Raw genomic sequence first — 20,322 nt, forward strand, 5'->3', positions numbered from 1 at the left:
TGAGTACTGGGCGATGTAAGGAAGTGGTGAATCTCTATTCTGTCCACCTGAAACTAACACAACACCATATGTTAACTATGCTGGAATTAAAACTCTTAAATAAAAGTTAGTGACGGTGACTATCTTTGGGCAGGAAGGAAAGAGGGAAAGAACAGAGAAGGAGAATACAGGGGACCTCAACTTTATAATATTTTTTGTTTTAAATCCTTTCTGGGGGAGGAGCACATAGGCACGAGCTTATTATTCTTGTGACTTCTCCGCAGTTCCTGCTTGCAAAATAACACTGTTCTAGGTCTTGTTACAGACCCATGGCACGGCTATCCGGAGCTCACGTGAGGTTTCACACTGGGGCCCACCCGTTCCGGGCGACATGGGAAGGGGTGCCCGAGCAAGCTGGCCTCAGAGCTGAGGCGCTGCACACACACCCATATTCCCACTCTGGGGGAGCTGGCAACCTCGGGGGAAAAAGTGGTGAGCAGTAAGTTTCCAACTTGGCGCCCCTCCTAAAAAATTTCCAGGATTCCAGTAAACGTGGGTAAAGATGTAAGAAATACCTTAGGAAAAAAAAGTATTAACATCAATTAACGTTGTAACAACACTGCTAGATTATTTTTAAAGAATTATATCTCTCAGGGCGCCTGGGTGGCTCAGACGGTTGAGCGTCCAACTCTTGATCTCGGCTCAGGTCGTGATCTCACACTTCATGAGATCGAGCCCTGTGTTGGGCTCAGCACTTCAGCATGGAGCCTCTCTCTTTCTCCCCTCTCTCTCTGCCCCTCCCCCGCTCACTCTCTCCCTCAAAATAAACTTAAAAAAAAAAAAAAAGAATTCTATCTTTTAATCATAATGCCCATAACTTACTGCCCTCTACTTAAAATCATTTCATTGAGGAATCAGATTTGAGGGTCAAAGAAATGAAAATAAAAACCCTGGTAAGGCAATTTTATTTTTAAAAATGCAATACTGCAAAACGCCCAGAGTCTCCATCACCGTTCTCCAGATGAGCTACCTGCATCGCAAGGATCTGAGCACTTAGAAACGGCTGCACATGTGTGTGCATCATCTTTTGAGAAAAATTCAATAGTCTCTGAGACCCAGCATCCGAGCGACAGATGCATTCACAGGGAGACCGGTCGCCCAATCACAAGGTGACCTCACCTCCCAAGGCCCAATTCTGAACCAAACAGCAAAAGGCAAAAGACACCAGAGAAGCTAAGAAGACCAAGCCTTGGCCCAACTGCTCTCCCACTGAACAAGACTATTAATCAGCAGCCAAACCCAGCCTTTTTATTACCAGAGTTCTGCCTCTATCATTCACACCTGTGCTGTCCTATATATGGCTATTTAAATGTAGTTAGAACTAAATAAAATTCAAAACTCAGTTGCTCAGGCCCACTAACCACATTTTAGGTGGTCAACAGCCATACGTAGCCAGGGGATCTATTAGACCACCAGGTGACTCTTGATCATTCCGAGAAAGAGCCTCATTCCAACTCAAACTACAGGTGCTCCCCTCCTAACATAAATATACATATACATTATGTACATATATATACATATGGTGGGGGGCGGGGAATAACATACATGGGTGACAGACCAGCCCCACTTCTCTGCGAACTTCCTGGCCATATTGAAAGAATCAGGTGTTTTTGCCAGAGAATTTGGAATTAGGGCCAGAGGAGAGCTAGCTGGAATACTGTGGTCTTTTGGAGCATAGAGATACACACAGGATCCCATCACCCAAGCTTCAACAACTTTGGACTTGGGCCAGACTGGTTTCCTGCGGCCCCCCATCCCCCCCCATGTTATTTAGACGATGGAGAGCTCTGGAGAGCCCCCCTCTCACCATGGCCCTGTGTCTGCAGAGCCGAGGGAGGCCCACCGGGGGGCTGTCCAGGGTCTAGGCCTCGTCCTGGGGGATGGCTACGAATTCTCTGAGCCTGACTGGCGATCTCATGAGGCGGTTGAGAGAAATTCAGGGAACAATCCCTGTGGCATGCTTACCTTGGTGCCTGGCTAAGCAGAGACTCCGCGAACGTGAGCTCTCGTCGCTGGGGTGGTGACTGTCACTAGGACACTCTTTCTGTGGCCCAGCTACAGTATTCGCTCTTGGTTCTCATGGACACCCTAGCATCTTTTTAATCCTTTCTTAAAGGTAGGACAGTTTTGTTTCACGGTTTTAACTGGGGGGAAAAAGGTCCTTACCAAAAAGAACAGCATTACTACCACTGATGCTGTGGTTTACTACTACCCCTGTGTCTGTGCTGTTATTGTTAACTATGATCACTAGGGTTAGTTGTAGTAACACCAGCTACTGGGTTTTGAGCTGCTAGTCCTTGTCAAGCATTGTGTTAAGCCTTTCATAAATATTATCTCACTGAAACCTCACAAAGCGTAACAGTGATTCTGCTGTTATTCTCAGTCGAGAGCTGAAAACACAGGCCCAGAGAATTTAAGTGATTTGCCTGATATCATGGAGCTACGGAAAACAGGATTTGAACCCAGGTCTGCCTGACTGGACACCCCATGCCTTTTACCACCACACCGAGTTATAGCTTAGATCCTCCTAGAGCTAAGAAACTAGCCCCCCATGCCCAAAATTAAACCAACTTTCTATCACATATTCTAAAAGTTCAAAACTCCAAATGAAAAGAGACTCTTATTCTTCCCCAGTGTCTGTCTTTCAAATGTGTGTTTCACCCTCTTTACTGGGACTCCTCGATTTTCAGTATCTACCGTGAGTTGTTTACTGCAACTACAAGAGCCTCCCCCCACCTTGAACCCCCAAACAATTCTTATTGGGCGTGTGGCAGGACAGCTAAGACCTTGCATTACGCCCCCTTTTAAAAAGAAGTCATAAAACTGAAGCATTAGGAACTAAGGTGAGGGTGGCTCATAGGTTAAGCATCTGACTTTGGCTCAGGTCATGATCTTGTGATTCCCGGGTGTCCTGCTGTCAGGACAGAGCCCACTTCGGATCCTCTGTCTCTTACTCTCTCTTTCTCTGCCCCTCCCTTGCTTGTGCTCTCTCAAAAATAAACAAACATTTAAGGAAAAAAAAAAAAAAGGACCAAGGTGAAAGAGTCACCTGGTTTCTGGCTGGAAGACGTTCCCTCTCATTTCTTCTTATATAGGGAGACGTTTCCAGGAAACAGCTGCTCAGTCATATTTCAGATTCCAAGCTTGTCATCTTATCTCCACATCGGCTTATACTTAAATGAACCAGCATTTCTATCTCGAGGACTCACCTGTGGGATGATGCTTCACTGACTGCATTACCTAGAATTCTCTGGAACAAACGATTTTATGCAACACATTCTCTGAGGAGTCTGCCCACCCGATATGGGAAACCTGGTTGTTTGCCGCCCATTTTACAGGGGTCTGGAGCCAAACTAGGGTGTACCCACACCCGAGCAGAATGCCCACGAGCAGAAATTAACCCACAACCTCTTTTCCTTCTCCCCACCCAAAACGTGCACTCACACTTTCACGCAACACACATGAAATGTTCAGAAGTTTGGAGGAGACTGAACAGAGTGAGAGATTATCACGCCCAGAATTTTGGATTTCACAGGACGATAAAATTTCAAAAGCACTTGGTAGATGACGGAGTTAAGAAAACAAAGATACTTACATTAAAAAAAGGGGGGGCGGGGCCTGGGCAGCTCAGTCAGTTAAGCATCTAACTTCAGCTCACGTCATGATCTCACGGTTTGTGGGTCAAGCCCTGCATCGGGCTCTGTGCTGACAGCTCAGAGCCTGGAGCCTGCTTGGGATTCTGTGTCTCCCTCTCTCTCTCTCCCCCTCCCCCATTCGCACTCTGTCCCCCCCTCTCAAAAAATGAATACACATGAAAAATAAATAAATGAAAACAAGGATACCTAAAAGCAACAACCAAACACCACACATGGACACACATACACCCTATCTCCCATCACTACCGTTTCAAAAAGAAAAAGCCTAAAAATAAAAACATAGAAAGGCCAGAGGCTCAGAGTAAAAGGCCACTCTTCCTAAGGAGGAGAGTTCAGTTTTTAGGTAATGACACATGTACACACACAGGAGTGTCGAAGCAGGCAGACAGACACCTGAAACACCCCCCTTATTTTTCCTCCCTCCCTGCACAGGAGAACTGGTTCTAGACCCCAGCTGGCCCTGGCCGGAGAAGGAGCCCATCTCCGCCCAGTCCTGCTGGTCCCTCCTGGGTCCCCTCCCAGCCCCACACTCCCCAGTTCCCACCACACTCTTCCTTCCCAACCTGCCAGAGGCCTGGAGGCCAGAGACCTTCTCTTCACATCCTGCAAAACCCACATGGAGTTTCTGCCAACTCTATTCCTGCAGAATGAACTCTCCTTTCTCCCCGAAATCTGCCTTAAGGGGTTCTGCATACACACTGTGAGTGATGCCTGGGTCCTATTCTAATCAGTTCCAGGGGATTTAAGGAGCATAAATAGTGCCACCCACCTACAAGATAAATGAAGAAAAATTCAGAAGCAATTTACTCTAACAACATTGAAACTGGAACAATTTCCAGAGGAGAAATACACATTTGCGAATGTCGTAAATGAAGAGTATTTCTCTAAACCAAAACCACAGTGAGATATCCCCTCACAACTGTCAGACGGCTAAAGTCGAAGAGACAAGAAACAACAAGTGTTGGCGAGGATGTGGAGAAAAAGAACCTTCCTGCACTGCTGGTGGGAATGTAAACTGGTGCAGCCACAGAGGAAAGCAATATGGAGGTTCCTCAAAACATTAAAAACAGAAATACCATATGATCCAGCAATTCCACTTGTGGGTATTTACCTGGACAAAAATACTAATTTGGAAAGACACTCCATGTTCACCGCAGCATTATTCACGACAGCTGAGGTATGGATGCAGCCCGAGTGTCCATCGATAGATAAATGGATGAAGACGACGTGGTACAAACGTACAACGAAATATTTTTCGGTCATAAAAAGAGAATGAAATCTTGCTGTTTATAACAACACAGGTGGACCTAGGCGCTATTATACTAAATGAAACAAACCAGAGAAAGGCAAATAGGTCATAGGATTTCACTTACCGACGGAATCTAAAAATAAGCAAAAAGACTCACAGAGAACCATCTGGCGGTTTCCAGAGGGAAAGGGGGTGAGGGATGGGTGAAACTGGGGAAGGGGATGAAGAGACACAACTTTCATGCACAAAATAAAGAAGACAGGGACACCACGTACGGCACTGGGAAAAGTCAGTGTGTCAGCATGGTCAAGAGGCCCATGCCACATCATCACAAAAGTCCCCACACGGTCGCTCATTCTCCCACTGAGACGAACCCGACGCTGTCTCAACTGGCATCTGGAACAGAACTGAGGGGAAAGCAAAGCGGGTCTTGCCTTTTCATCCTGGTATATCTTGTTGACGCTCTCCAGCTGCGAGTCGTGGCTGGACTGGATCCGGTCAAGCTGCTCCCGCTGCTTCTCCAGCTCTCCCTGGAACTCGTTCTTCTTCAGCTCCACGGCACCTCTCTCCGCGGCCGCCCTGCGGACCCTGCCCTCCAGCTCCAGGATCCGCGTCTACAGGGACCCCACAGCGTGTGAGGGAGAATCCCACACCGTCCCTGGAGGGCTTCTCCCTCCCAGAAGCCAGCGACACGTGGCACACAGGTGCTCCAGGGCCCCATGGACAGTCCTGCTGGACCTTTCCTCCTGAGTCCCCTTCCCCAGCCAGACACTCCCCACTCCTAACTGGGCAGAGGCCTCGTGCCCCAGACCTTCTCTGCATGTTCTGCACAGCCCACATGGAATTTCTGGAAATTGTGTTCCTGGAGAATAAACCACTTCCTCTCAAAAATGTGCTTTAAGGGGTTCTGTCTGTTAAGAACAATACTGGAAGTGAATTGTGCAGAAGCTACAACAGGGTTTCGAGAGAGACAAGTGTTATAAGTAGAGGCATTCACTTCTCTGGGCTTCCTTGTGGCCACTGTGACCTCCAAGGAAGTACCACCGCACCCCTCCCAGGGACTCGGGGAGGCTGGAATGAGGTAAGTACATAAAAGGCCTCACGCTTTACCAGGTGCTCAAATATTTAGTTCCGTTTCCCTCCCCTGCTGACAGAGCACTTAACTCTTTGGCAGACAAATCCTCTGAAGACAAATTCAGTTCCTCAACCTTGGACACCAAGCCCACGTCTGCCCAGAGAACGGCTCCAGTGGAAGATCAGATGAAAGCACCCCCCCCCCAGGGCAGGCAGGCGTGGGGACGCTCAGATGGGATGGGGTTTCATGGCTGCGAGCCCAAGCTCTGCCACTGGAAAGACTGGGATGGAATCCCAGCTGCTCTTGTGCCTCGGCCTGCACCCCCCCGGGGAAATGGGGAAAATAAAGTCCCACACTTAGAGTTCGTGTACAAAAGAAGACAGTGTATGTTAGCGCTGTTAAAAAGTATTCTGACACCATTAACATGGCAAGGAAAACTTCCTTCAAGACTCCTGCAACAGGGGTCATGTCTATGAAGCAGGGGAGAGGACCGGCTCCACTGTGAACACAGCCAGGGCAGTTAAGGGTTTAGAGCCAACAGAGTGAGGGGTCCGTGGTGGGACAGTATTAGGAGGAGACACGGAGGGCAGGCGGATTTCTTGCTAAAGGCAGGCCAAGGGGTCAGACTTCAAGGAAGAGGGAGCGGGTGCCTAATCAGATACTGGGAGGTAGGGATGACTTAGCAGGATTCTTTGCTAAGTGGGCTGGGCCGGCTGAAGACGGGAGGGGTGGAGGGAGGCCAAGACGGAGGCCTCGTGGGGAAGAGGGGTCAGAGGCACCTGACAGGAGTCTGGTCAACGAGACTCTCTGTCATTGTGTAGCACCGGCCTGACCCACGATGACCAACAACAAAATGGAAAACTAAAATGCATATCCTTAATTGATACGGATGATATGATTGATACGATGTTACTGGCAGCAGCCAGTAACAAGTGGCACCTCTACATACACATTTCTCACATGCATTATGCACATACATTCCCAACACCGCTGAGACCCAGAGAGGACTGGGGGACCGGATGGGCTGCGGTCAGTGTAATCAAGTAAGCGGCCTTCCCAGAGCCAGCCCCAGTGGCTCGAATGAAAATCGTCCGCTCACAGGAAAAGCAGAGAGGGCTGCTCCGGCAGCAAAGAGGTCCCCTCCCCGCCCAGGGCACAGCTGGTGTGCAAAGCCCGGCCCCGGGCAGGGGGCAGGGATATGTGGAGGCCCCAATTCAGGGTAGGGAGCGTTCAAGCCATTGAGTGTAGTGCTTTAGGGGGTAGTGAATGGCAAACCCGTCAGACCCCACCACTTGGCAACTTTAAATACTCTCAGACACCCATGCAAACAAACCAGCAAGACACCTGGAGATCCACGCTGCGGGAGCTGGCGATCCAGTAGTTGAAGCCCAGGACGATGATGCAGGCCACCAGGGCGGCCAGCACCAGGGGCGGCGACTTCATGCTCCGGCGTCCGTTTCCCAGGCCCATCATCTCAAAGGCCGCGCGAGAATCTGCCAAATAAAACAAGCAAATAAGCCTCCACGCCAGCAGCGCCGGACCCGAAGCAGGCCACATCCACCCTCGCAGCCAACGCGAAGGCGTTTTCACCTAAAGAGGAGAAGCCATCCAAGGAGAAGACCGCGTGGGCAGTGCACCCCGAGCCCACGCTGATGTGCGCCCCCAGGGGGTGGGCCAGCCTCCCCAGGACAGGCTCGTGGGAGTGAGCATCGTCCTGGAGACCCATCACCTGCTGGCTCGAGACCTCGGGCACATAACAACTTCTTGTGCACCTGTTTCCTCCTCTGTAAAATGGGGAAAAGCGTAGTACCTGCCTCTCCAGTACAGGTTGAGAATTAATCATCTCTGTGAACAGCAGTAGCAAATATGAAATGCTTCCGCATCACTTTAGGGGAAAAAAAAAAAATCCATTTCTGATTTATTCCCCAAAGAGGACTTTTTTATTTGAGGCCTAATAAGAGAGGGTTTTGCACGCTGGACAGAATTACTAATGACACCCAATCAAAGCATTTGGTGAGCAAAGCCGGGAAAGCGCCGAGGACTGTGGATTCCCACGGAGTAAGTGGACCGCCCGCCCCCTGTAGGGCTCTGCCAGCAGGAGTGAGGCACTGGCCCAGTCTTGCTCTGAATGCCTGCTTCTCTCTCTGGGTTCATGTCCACGTTAAGCAGGAGAACTGCACGGAGCGATCCCCTTCTCCAGAGAGGCCCAGACATGGCCTCTACAAGAAGGGAGACATCAGCTTTGTCCGTGGGCTTCCACCCAAGACCAGGTCTGCCTAGACACCAGCACTGGGCACAACGCACAAGGAAAGCCGACCTTTCCAGATGGCTTTGCTGAGCCAGATAAAATGAGACCTTATCAGAGGGAGGGTGGCACGCACAACAAAAGGCATCTCTGAGAACAGGGACCTTTTTATGCCAGGTGTAGGCCACAATGGAGGCAGGAGGGAGGTGTGAAGGGCGAGGGGGGGAGAGGAGGGGCAATCAAAGACCATGTGGGACTCAACCTCCAGCTTAAGTTCATGTGAGTAAGCACAGAGAAGAGCTGACAAGGCCGGCTCTAGCCCTAAAGTATTTCTAAGTGTGTCACCGGGAGACCTCTTCCTTCTGAATAATTAGTACTAGTGTGGGAGTCTAAATGGAGACATGCACAATCTCGGCGACTCACCTGAAATAAAGCACCCCCAGAATGCTGAAGCACAGAACTGACCTCAGCCTCTGCTGGTGCCTTCCTCACCAGCTTCTGCTCTCTCAGGATGAAAGAGGAAAAGAATTTTTTTAAAAATCGATTATCAGTTGCAATCAGCAAGCATGTACCTATTAAAGGAGAGTAATGCTCAGAAATCCTGAACTTCTGGAAAATTCTATGTATCTGCTGAAAGTGTGTTTTTTCACTGCCTTATATCTGATTTCCATCCAAAAGTCTTTTTATACTTTTTAAACTTAAAAAAAAATATATATATATAACTACAAGTACAACTGGTGAGAAAAACACAGTGCAAAGACTCCCTCCTCCCACCTGATGTCATCACCCCCTGTATTCCAGGTGATGTCAACCCTTGCAGGACACCAGCACTGCCTGGGACCCAAGCACGGGCCCCACTCCTCCACTTCCAACTGGGTGGCTTTAAAGGGTTTTGTTTTGGGTTTTTTTTAGTGTTTATTTTTGAGAGAGAGAGGCAGACAGAGAGGGGCACAGAGGATCCAAAGCAGGCTCTGTGTTGACAGAGTGGGGCTTGAACTCACAAACCGTGAGATCATGATCTGAGCAAAAGTCTGATGCTTAACTGAGCCACCCAGGCGCCCCTCTAATTCAACAGCTTCAGAGGAGGACCCAGGTATTGGTATTTTTCAATCTTCCCAGGGGATTCTAATACACAGCAACTCTTCTAGAGGTCACTCTAGATGTTTCTTAATGCATAAACGAGCAGTGACACATTTTTAAGTGCAAACAAGATCATTCACACTGTTCTGTAAATGTCAATTATTTAGTAATATATCTTATCGTACTTTTCCTAGAGGCAGATTACGGTGTGCCTTTTTCTCTTTAAAGGTCTGAATGGGGCACCACTGTGTGCCAGGATTTATTTAACCACTCTCCTACAGAGGATCATTCGGGGTTTTCCAGGCTTATTTCCAACCATGCTGCCACGAACACCTTTCACATCCACGTTTGTGTCTGCAAACTCCTATCCAGGGGTGCCATCCCTCACCCACAATCCTGAAATCCAAAAGGCTCTAAAAGTCCAAAGGGATTTTAAAAGACTTACCCAGCAACAAAACCTGACCTGAACTCAGATCAAGGTCCGATCAGAACTCACCTGAAGCTACTAAGAGTCTTTATCTTTCTCCCTTCATGTGAATATTCGTATGTTTTGCTGCAGAAGCATTAGTGTCTGGTTATGACCCTGCTGGGGCTGTCATGTGATATATAAGCACATCTTATTATCCTCTGAATTCTGAATTCCAAACACAGTTGGCTTCCAGGGGCTCTGGGAAGGGAGGCTGAACCAGCAAGGAGCTTACTGTGTGTGAGGCACTGATCAAGTGTTTCAAATACAGCGCTCACTGAATCTTCCCATCAGCTCCGACAGGGGCACTGGTCACCCCCATTTTGCAGGTGATGAAATAAATCACAGACAGGTGGAGATAAATTTCAGTAAGTGGTACTGCGGGGTCATAGGCCTTTAAAACTGATGGCCCTTGGGACCCCCGGGTGGCTCATTTGGCTAAGCGTCCAGCTTCAGTTCAGATTATGATCTCATGGTTTGTGAGTTCAAGCCCCGCATCACAGAGCCCTCTTTGGATCCTGTCCCCCTCTTTCTCTGCCCCTCCCCTGCTTGCCTGTGCACATGCGCACTCTCGCTCTCTCGAAAATAAACATTAAAAAAAACTTATAAATCTTATTGCCTCCTAAATATTTAGCAAACTACAACGGGCACACAGTGGAGAACCCTGGCAGATATCACTTTAGCCAGGTGATCAAGGTAAACGTCACCATTGAGCCACGCTGACATCACGTAACGCCTAATACGATGCACCGGGAGAAAAGTTCAGGGGAACTTAAATTGAGGGACCTTCTACGAAACACCTGACTAGCACTCTTCAAAGTGTCAAGATCGTGAAAAGCAAGGGAAAGACTGACAAACTGTCATAGAGACATGACAACTAATTAAGGGGATTGCTGGGTGAAGAATACATGGGAACCTTCCATACTGTTTTTGCAACTCTCTTATAAATCCAAATTCTCTGAAAAAAAATGTTTTGATAGCTCTTACTATATTGGCTTCCAAAGCAGTTCCAACAATTTACTCTAGTAAATACACTAGTAGTATGAGAAATGTCTGTTCTCTCACACAATAACACACAAAATAAAACATTTTAACATTTGGCAATCTCATCAGTAATGATATTTTAAAATACATTTCTTGGGGCACGTGTCTGGCTCAGCGGGTAGAGGACATGACTTTTAACCTCAGGGCTGTGAGGTCAAGCCCCATGAATGGGCATGGAGTCTATCTACTTAAGAAGAAATACATTCCTTGGGGCGCCTGGGTGGCTCAGTCAGTTAAGCGTCCAAACTCTTGATTTCAGTTCAGGTCATGATCTCACAGTTCATGGGATCAAGCCCCATCCAGGGTTCTGTGCTGACAGTGCAGAGCCTCCTTGAGACTCTTTCTCTCCTCTCCCTCTCCTCCTCCCTCCTCCACATCCTGGCTCACTCGCTCTCTCAAAATAAATAGTTAAAAAAAAACAAAAAACAAAAAACATTTCTTTAGTTATAAGCATAAATGAGCATCTTTTCATTTACTGGTGATCTGTATGTTCATTTTGGTAAAATGCCTTTTCATATTTTCTGTCCATATTTAAACCTCGGTGTTCATCTTGTTGATCCGTAAGAGCTCTTTGTTAAACAAACCTTTTGTCTTTCATGGGAATATCTTTTTTTTCTCAATTTTTCATTTGTTCCTTGACTTTCTCTTTGAAATCGTTTGCCCATAGTTTTTAGTTGTGGGTGGTGTTTTAAAGTAACCTAATCGTGTCAGTCTCTTATTGAATCTGGATTTTGTTTATACTTAGACATTTTCTACTCTAAGTTTAGAAATACATTTATCCATATCTCCTCTCAACATACCTATGGTCTCATATATTTATTTAAATCTTTCATCCACTTGGAATTCCCTTTTGATGTAAGAGGTAAAAAAAAAAAATCAAAAAATACAGGTTGTGTTTTTTTTTTGTGGTGTTTTTTTGTTTGTTCGTTTTATAATGGCTAGTCAGTTCTGTCAGCACCCTTTACTGAAAAATCTGTTTTTACCTTGGGCTTCGAAAGCCTATCTTTATCATATACTTAATTCCCTAAGACTATATTTCTAGATGGGATCCTTGGATGACCTTTTGTTATCCCAGCAGATAGAAGTCAACGGATGGGTAGCCTACAAGTCTGAAAACTGTAAGTATAGACTCAATTCTCACTTCCAGGGAAGCGTTCTGATGATCATTCAATAGTCTCCTTTCTTGAGCCAGCCAACTAAAAAGATACTGAGCAACCGCCAGGAGACAGGTGCTGTGCTAGCAGCAAGCAGCTCCGGGCAGTGTTAACAGAACAAACTCTGGAACCTGCTGGCCAGTGTGGGGCCCTGGTTCCACCTGTCAGGGGCCACAGGACCTATCTGAGCATCACTCTCCTCCTCACAAGGTTACCGTAAGGACTGCATGAGTTGAGACAGGAGAAGGGCTTAGAACCACATCTGGCGCATAGTACCTGCTCAATAAATGCTATTATTATTAGAGATGGAAAGAGGGTTAAGAAACCATTTCTACAGCGAGTCTTCTCATCTTATAACAAAAAGGTGACGGATGTCTTCCTTCCACCACCATGCTGCTTTATAAGGAACCAGCCTGACGTGTTCCTCCTGTAGACTCTGCTGTCCCGAAGCACAGTAACCCCCATCACCGGCGCTGGCTCCCCGCTCCCGCTGCAGCAGGAGCACCCCCGACCAGGACCACGTTGTGAAAAAGAGAGGTTCCAGGAAGCCCCTCACTACGACCCAGTGCTTGGCTGGCCAGGAAGGGGTGCGGCTGCCCAGAAGGCACAGTTAGGAAAGCCCTGGGCTCCCAATGGACACAGGGCCGCCCAGGTAAGAGGGTGAGATGCGGAAGGGAGGCCAGCACCGAACCCCCCGCCGGTAAGGTGCTTCAGCGCCAACTTCCGGGACTGCAACTGAAGGGCACTTCCAGGTAGGAAATGCCGAAGCCTGAGGAACACTGAGACGGTCACGCAGAGCCACGGTTTACAGGTGGCAGGCACACCAAACACCCTCCTCCCTTCACCCTGGAAGTGCTGTGGACCTGGGGGGTGGCAGCAGCGGTAGGAGACACATCAGGCGTGTTAACATTGGCTGCAACTGAGGCTTCACAATGCTTTGTCTCATACTGGATTACAAGTATCTGACATACTGGAAAATGATTAACCTAAATTAGCGGAACTCTGTGAAAGCCCAGGTTTCCTGCAGAAAGAGAAAGCGGTGTGTTTTTTGCACCGAAAGTCTCTTGGTAAATTGGAGAAGTCATGAAAAACCGCCAATTCTTTCTACTGGCTTGATTTTATTTTTTTAAATGTTTATTTTTGAGAGAGAAAGAGAGAGCGTGTGCACGTGTGAAAGGGGCAGGGGTTGGGGGGGTGGGGACAGAGGATCTGAAGCAGGCTCTGTGCCGACAGCAGAGAGCCTAATGTTGGGCTGGAACCCACAAACTGCGAGATCATGACCTGAGCCTAATGTTCAACCGACTGAGCCACCCAGGTGCCCCCCAAACCCGGCTTAATTTTTAAAATTCAACCTACTGAGGGGCACCTGGGTGGCTCAGTTGGCTAAGCGGGTCTCGATTTTGGCTCAGGTCATGACCTCACGGTTCGTGGGATCGAGCCCTATATTCTCCCTCTCCATCTCTCCCTGCCCCTGCCCTGCTCGTGCATACCTGCTCACTCACACACTCTCCCTCTTAAAATGAATAAATAAACTTAAAAAAAAAAAATCAACCTACTGGTTAAAATTACTGTTTGCCTAGAAGACAAAAATTTTTATAGAAGACAAAAACCACTAATTACTTTTTTAAAGAAAAGAAAAAACACCTGAAAATGAGCAATCTGCTAAATGCACTGGCCCCTTGAACCTACTGGTTAAATACTTTTATTTTTTTCTCATGTCCTTACTTCTACATACGGTTGTGTTTTTTTAAAGATTTTCTTTTTGGGGCTACTGGGTGGCTCAGTCGGTTAAGCGTCCGACTTCAGCCAGGTCACGATCTCGCGGTCCGTGAGTTCGAGCCTCGCGTTGGGCTCTGGGCTGATGGCTCAGAGCCTGGAGCCTGTTTCCGATTCTGTGTCTCCCTCTCTCTCTGCCCCTCCCCCGTTCATGCTCTGTCTCTCTCTGTCTCAAAAATAAATAAACTTAAAAAAAATTTTTTTTAAATAAATAAAGATTTTCTTTTTAAGCAATCTCTACACCCAACATGGGGCTCAAACTGACAACCCCAAGATCAAGGCGAGCCGGGCAGCCCTCCTCCACACAAGGGTTTTTAATCCTATAGGCAAAAGCTGTACCTAAGACCAATCAGATCAGAACAGCTTGTTAGACCAACATCACCACGGTAGAAATAAGATGGCTTCTCCAAACAGTGAGAGAGCCCCACCTTTATTCCTTCTCAAAGGAAATGGCCTCGCATGATCTTGGACAGCCAGAGAGGTGCTCAGCAGGAAGTTCAGACGTCCCGCAGTGAGCAAACAGACCTGAGAATGCCCCAGCTCGGTGCTGTCAGTCACCAACATTTTTTTGAGGGTATAAAGATATTCTAAGACGCCCCAAGAAGGTCTCCAAGCCAGGGGTCAGCATACCAGCCCCTTGTAGTAGGCCTGCTCTGTAAATACAGCCAGGCCTGTTCCTTTTATCGCGCACCGTGGTTTTGTGGCCACAAGGCAGAGTTGAAGAGCTTATCCACATCTACTCACAGGGTTACTACGAGGACTAAACTGGTTAAAATACTTATTATCTGGCCCCTAAGAGAAGTCTGTCAACTCCTGCTCTAAACCATTAGGACTGAATGACCAGGTCCATTGCACTCTTCTTAAATTGCTCTAAAAACTTACCAGGAAGGGCAGAGAATCTCCTCCTCTCACTTCCTCAACCCCCAATTATAAACACCATGTTTTCCCCAAGTCTGGAAGCTGACGGTTTATAAAGAAAAGGCTTCATCAGCGTGGAGACTACCGTTAGTAACACTGTACTGCATATTTGACTTTGCTGAGAGTACATCTTAAACGTTCTCCCCACTAGGAAAACAATTTTGTAACTGTGGTGACAAACGTACTGTGGTGATCATTTTGCAATAGGTACAAAGACTGAATTATTACACTGTACATCTTGAAACTAGCATAACATCACATGTCAATTATACCTCCAAAAAAACCTTTAAAAAAAAAACCCTTAAAGGTTAATAAGCATATATAATATTACATAGTGGAAATAATCAGAGAGCAAGATGGATGAATGAAATGAATGAGAGCCACCAAATTCCACTGTGTTTTTTTCCAGCACTTGGAATTTTCTGAAGAAAGGCCGCCTCCTACATGAGTGCCAAGACTACCTCTTGGCAAGAACTCCCAAATATTTCCTCCAGATCCAGAGTTGGCAAACTGCAGCCCAAAGGCTGAATCCTGCCAGCCACCTGTTTCTGTAGACTGCCCGTAAGCCTAGTTTTCATAGTTTTTAATGGCTGGAAAAAAAAAATCAAAAGAATAAGATTTCATGACATGTGAAAGGCACATGCAACTAAAATGTGGGTGTTCATAAATAAGGTTTTATTGGGACACGACCACTCCCATTCACGTATGCCTGGTCTATGGCTGTTGGGCTGTAAGAATTGAGTCTACCAGCAGGGCCCGTGCATCCCAGAGGGTATAGCAGATGTTCCACAGGGCTGGGGCAGAAAATCCTAAAAGTTATTTTATTTTTATCCAAAAAGCGAGAGCAACTATGTTTCAGTAACACAACAATTACATAAAAATAACTTAGAAGTATATATTATATGTATCCTAATTATACAACCATAAAATACTAACGGGTGCAAGGAGAGGTAGAAACTAAATCTGCATTCTCAACCCCTCTGTTGAAGGTCAAAGTCACCACCCTCTGAGCTGCCTGAGGAACTCCTTGGATTTTAGCACCCGGCACAGCGAGGTAGACTGAAAAATTGTAACTAAACCAAACCTTACAGGGGCGCTGACGCTTTCAGATTCATATAGAAGGCACAAATGAATGTTACTGCAATAAACGTAGGCATGGGCAAACACAAGCCAGCCCCTGGAAGGTGCAGGCTTCTTATCCCTGGTCAGCTCCACAGGAGCCGCATCACAAAGCAAAATCGATGATGACAGAATCGGACCTGACAAGAAACAGACCAAAAAATACTCAAAATTCAAGGAGTATTTGGAACAGGGGTCCACCTCCACTGTGGGGAAGCAGGGATCCAGCCCCGACTGCACACTGGGCCTTGAGATAGAAGACCATAATAACAGCACGTGCCCCTGATTGATAAATAACGAACTAAAACATGGTTTTATATTAAGATAACTGCTAGATAACACTGAATTAATCCTAAGTGTTTCATTTAATTATGAGAATAATCAAAAAATTTGGGAAACCACAGCAAACTATAATCTGTATCATTGTAATCATATAGTACTTTCAGATATTTATCTCCTGTCGGGCACTAATTAACCTTCAAAATCTTAGCTAGGGGAAGTTCTATTAACACAGGCCTGAAGGGTTTTAAGAAAAAGAAGATCAAGGTATTGTAACAATCTGAGAAGGCACGCATCTTTATTCTTTTTTTTTTCTGAAAAGTGTAGGCAATTTCTGTGTGAGGCAAAGTAGACTCTGGGAACTTAGTAAGCAGTTCTTAAACTTCAAGCCAAGACTGTTCATGTAATGGCATCAGTAACTGGAAAAGTCTAGAAAAGAAAATGACCACAACCTAAAAATGTTTCTTGCGGGGGGGGGGGGGGGGGGCAGGCAATGGAAATACCACTCAACACTCTTCTGAAGTGAGACAAAAGCATTATAAAGACCATTCCTCCTACTTCTGCAAAAAAAGAAGTGTAAAACAGTCTTTTTTTTATATTAACTACAACAACAAAAATAAGAGGTTCTTCCCCCTGCCCCCCTCCATTATCCAAATGATGGATGTTACTTCTCACATTAGGTCATTAAAAAAAAAAAAGGAATAAAAATAATACAACTAAATTAAAACCAGGGCATGGAGCCTCTCGTCCCTCCCTTCCTGGGAGCCATGCGGCCTTCAAGCTCCCTTTCACCAAGGTGCTCAGCCATGGGACCTGCTCAGCCCAGGCTTCTGGAAATGACACCCCATGCCTCCAACTCTTCCCTGGAGAGGCAGCTCCCCCAGGCTCTGCCCTTCTCCTCTCTGTGCTTCAGATGCAGAAAGCCTGCCTGCACATTCAGAGGATTTTCAATAAGGTCAGCAGTTTCCTCCCTGCTGGGGGAAGGTGGCCACAAAAGCCAACGGAAGATAGAGAGCCCTGGGCTGACACAGTCAACCATCCTCATTCTACCCCACCGCTCAAAAAATAATATAAATACAAAATCTTGTCATCCCCCATCAATAAGTGGGCCCATGGCCAGCAATTAGAAAGGAGAGGACATCCTTAGCTCCTGAAAGCAACGTCGTCCATATCTGATAACCCACACCCTCCCCCCAGACTCCCTACCACCACTCGGTCCTCTCGTTCACAGTCCTTCATTTTTGAACTAAACCAATTAAAAAAAAAAAAAAATATATATATATATACACACACACACACACACACACACACATACATACATACGTGAAAACCTCTCCATAGGAGAACAAGATACGTCTGGAACAGCTTATTGTTTTCTTTAAACATCCTAAGAATTCAACGTCTATTTGACCAGTGATGCCTTAAAAATTGAGTTCTGGCCTAGGGACAGCAAGTCTTACCAAATTACTGGTTTCTGCATTCTTCCCAATCACATGAGCTTACCTTAATCTTCTATAACACAAGCAGGAGGAGCTAGAATGCCCTAGGAGACCCACAAAGACCAAACCACCAAGAGATTCCACGCCTCCCCAGGTCCCATGCTCCAAAAATTTCAGAAATACTAAAGCTGCCTAAATTTGAGTCAATCTGATGGCCATAAGCCAAACAGAGTCACTAGAATGTTGTTAAACATTTCATCAGGCTGTGGGACATCTTAATAACCCATCCCTAGGAATGCCCCTCAACATTTGCGGGATTTTGAGCCCTAGGGCCTTCAAGACCCCAACCCAGACAAAGGAAATCTCAGACCCATGAAGGCCACACAAGTTTGGTCACGCAAATTTGGAAAGGGGCTATCTGAAAACGACCAACATCACGGCATTCCCAATACAAGGGTTCTCAAATTCCTCTGAAAAGATCATTCATCAAACTAGGTTATTTTCTTATTGTGTTTAAAAAAAAAAAATCATTAAACTAGCACACAGGGTGTGAAACAGAAACTATTGTGTAAGCCCAGGAGACTATCTTTACACCAGAGCAAAACTTCTATCGATGCTCCACACAAGCCAAAGGTGAGAAACACACGTAAGGGAGGGCGCCCGGAGCGTCCCCGACACGGGCTCCGGATGCGCTGTGGCGCTCGTGGCCGGGGGGACTCGGCGCCCAGCTCCCGGTCACCTGCCAGGACGCGACCGCTGCCAACGTGGGCACCCGCGCGGCGCCAGAGTGCCAGGACGCGGAGGTGAGCGGCGCGCCGCGGCCCCCCTCCCTCCGCCGGCGCCAGTCACGCCCGCGGGACCGGCACTAGTGCGACTTCGGGGCTGCACGCCTCTGACTTCGGATGCCGACGCGCGTGACAAAGCGGAGAACAAAAAAGAAAGGCCCCGCGCGTCCCGACCGGTCTCCGCAGGGGCAGAGAGCTCGCACGGCCCCTCGCGGTGGCCGGGGGTCCGGAGGCCGAGGCGGCCCCGCGGCGAAGGCTCGGGCCGCGAGCGGGCTCCGGTGACGGGCTGCGGCCCGGGCGCGAGCCGGGGGACCGTCTCCGGACGCGGGCGGTGCGCCAGGGAGGGACGGGGAGGGGCAAGGCGGCCGGGGCGGCCCCGGAGCCGGGACACGCGCGCCGCGCACTCACCTCCTGCCGCGGCTCCGGCGGCCGATCGGCGCTGCGGGCCCGGCTCCCAGGCCGCCTGGCGCTCCCCCGCCGCCGGCCTCGCGCTCTCGTCCGCCCCGCGCCGTGCGCCCCGCGCCGCGCCCAGCGCCGCCGCGTCTCCGGCCTCCGCAGCGGCGAGTCCCCGCCCCCGGACCGCGCCGGCGGCGTGGGGAGGAGGCGGCGCCGCGAGCGCGGGGAGGCGAGGCCGGGGCCGCGCCCGGACGCCGGCCCCACGGTGCGCGCGCCCCGGCCCGCCGCCGCCCCCAGGCCCGCGCCCCGACGCCGGCGTCGCGCCCCCGCCTCGGCCGCGGCCCCCCGGCGACCCCTGCGGGACGCGGCTCCGAGGGCGGCCATCGAGCGGGCGCGACGCTTCCGCAGAGGAGGCGCGAAGGTGGGACGCGGCGGCGCGGAGCAAAGGGACCTGGGGGAGAGACGACCCCTCACCCCTCACTCCGACCCCGGGCCGCAGGGGGGTTTCCGGAATGTAGGACACCGCACCCAGCGCCACCCACCTTGCCACACTCGCGTCTCCTTGCTCGGTGGTCCCGGTCCAAACTACGCAGAGGAAAGGGGCCGACCAGTAACAGGAATTTAGGGGGTCTAGACTCACAAATTTGCCTTTTCTCATCCACCAGCCCTACCCTGTTCCTAACGTCCCCACGGCTGTTCCTTCTCAAGCTTTAATTTTTCGGGCTGTGACCCTCCAGACTTTGTAGTGGATAAAAGGAAGAATCCTGGACGCTGCGCAAGGGAGACCTTCTGGGACTCCCTAAGGGTGAAGCGTGGGAGCGTGAACGCCTGGAAGTTTCAGAAGCACCGTAAGGCCACACCTCCCGGATCACCTACTAAAGATCTGCAAGGTATCCAGACTAGAAAATTCTAGCAGTGGTTCCTGATCCTGACAGCCTCGGCCAGGCGTTTTAATGATCTGAGAGCTTTGGGGATATTTCAGTGCTAGGGTCCCATCCCCAGAGTCTTGAGCCCAAACGTAGGTGTTTTTGTTTGTTATCAAGCTTTCCCGATAATTCTAACATGTGCTCAGGACTAAGAATAAGTTTAAGATTTATCTTTTTTCTCTAGCCTACGTAGCTCTGGTTTCTAGGAAAGGAACGCCTTCCTTTCACCCTTCCCAAATCCCAGCAACAACAAAAAACAAGTAAATACACAAACTCCTAAAGGGAATGCTCACGGTGGACATGGTTTTCAACCAAAACAAAGACTCACCTTGAGAAAGGTGACCCAGATTCCTTACTGCCACCTGAGCAGGGTCTCCTTAAATTCAGGAAAAGGATCCTTTATGAACCAAAACCTCTTAACTGAATTTAGAGTAATATTCTATTCTAGCCCCAAATGGTAGTTTTGTTACCTGCTATTAAACCGTTGCCCTGCTGGACCAAGACTGCAAGAGCCGAGGGTGTGTTGGACATCAACCCTGGCTTTTCCCAAGACTTGTGTCACTTCTTTCTAATCTTCCAGTGACCGTAAGTGACCACAATCAGGGTTTGGGGACAGGTAGAATGAATTCCCTTAATTGTTCCTTCTGGCTCCCCTCGTTATATTTTGCCTTCTTAG

General features: G+C 48.4%; 1 protein-coding gene across 2 annotated transcripts in view; it reads right to left on the reverse strand.

Annotated features, from left to right (window-relative positions):
- The window catches only part of GOLM1 (golgi membrane protein 1), a 56,866-nt gene extending 38,053 nt beyond the window's left edge, over positions 1 to 18,813 (reverse strand). The window contains exons 1-3 of one of the 2 annotated variants that reach the window (XM_047103006.1): positions 18,733 to 18,813; positions 7,364 to 7,512; positions 5,379 to 5,558 (exon numbers count right to left, since the gene is read on the reverse strand). In XM_047103006.1, coding sequence (XP_046958962.1) covers positions 5,379 to 5,558; positions 7,364 to 7,492 — 309 coding nt within the window. In that variant the 5' untranslated portion in view covers positions 7,493 to 7,512; positions 18,733 to 18,813. Of the gene's footprint in view, positions 1 to 5,378; positions 5,559 to 7,363; positions 7,513 to 7,609; positions 7,628 to 18,732 lie in introns of those variants that run through there. The other variant, XM_047103011.1, reaches the window with a different exon arrangement.
- Positions 18,814 to 20,322: the final 1,509 nt, after the last annotated feature.

Source organism: Lynx rufus, unplaced genomic scaffold (genome assembly GCF_022079265.1).
Source record: "Lynx rufus isolate CCGP_SWC_20201006 ecotype Redwood Valley unplaced genomic scaffold, mLynRuf1.p SCAF_10, whole genome shotgun sequence".
Taxonomy (NCBI): Eukaryota; Metazoa; Chordata; class Mammalia; order Carnivora; family Felidae; genus Lynx; species Lynx rufus.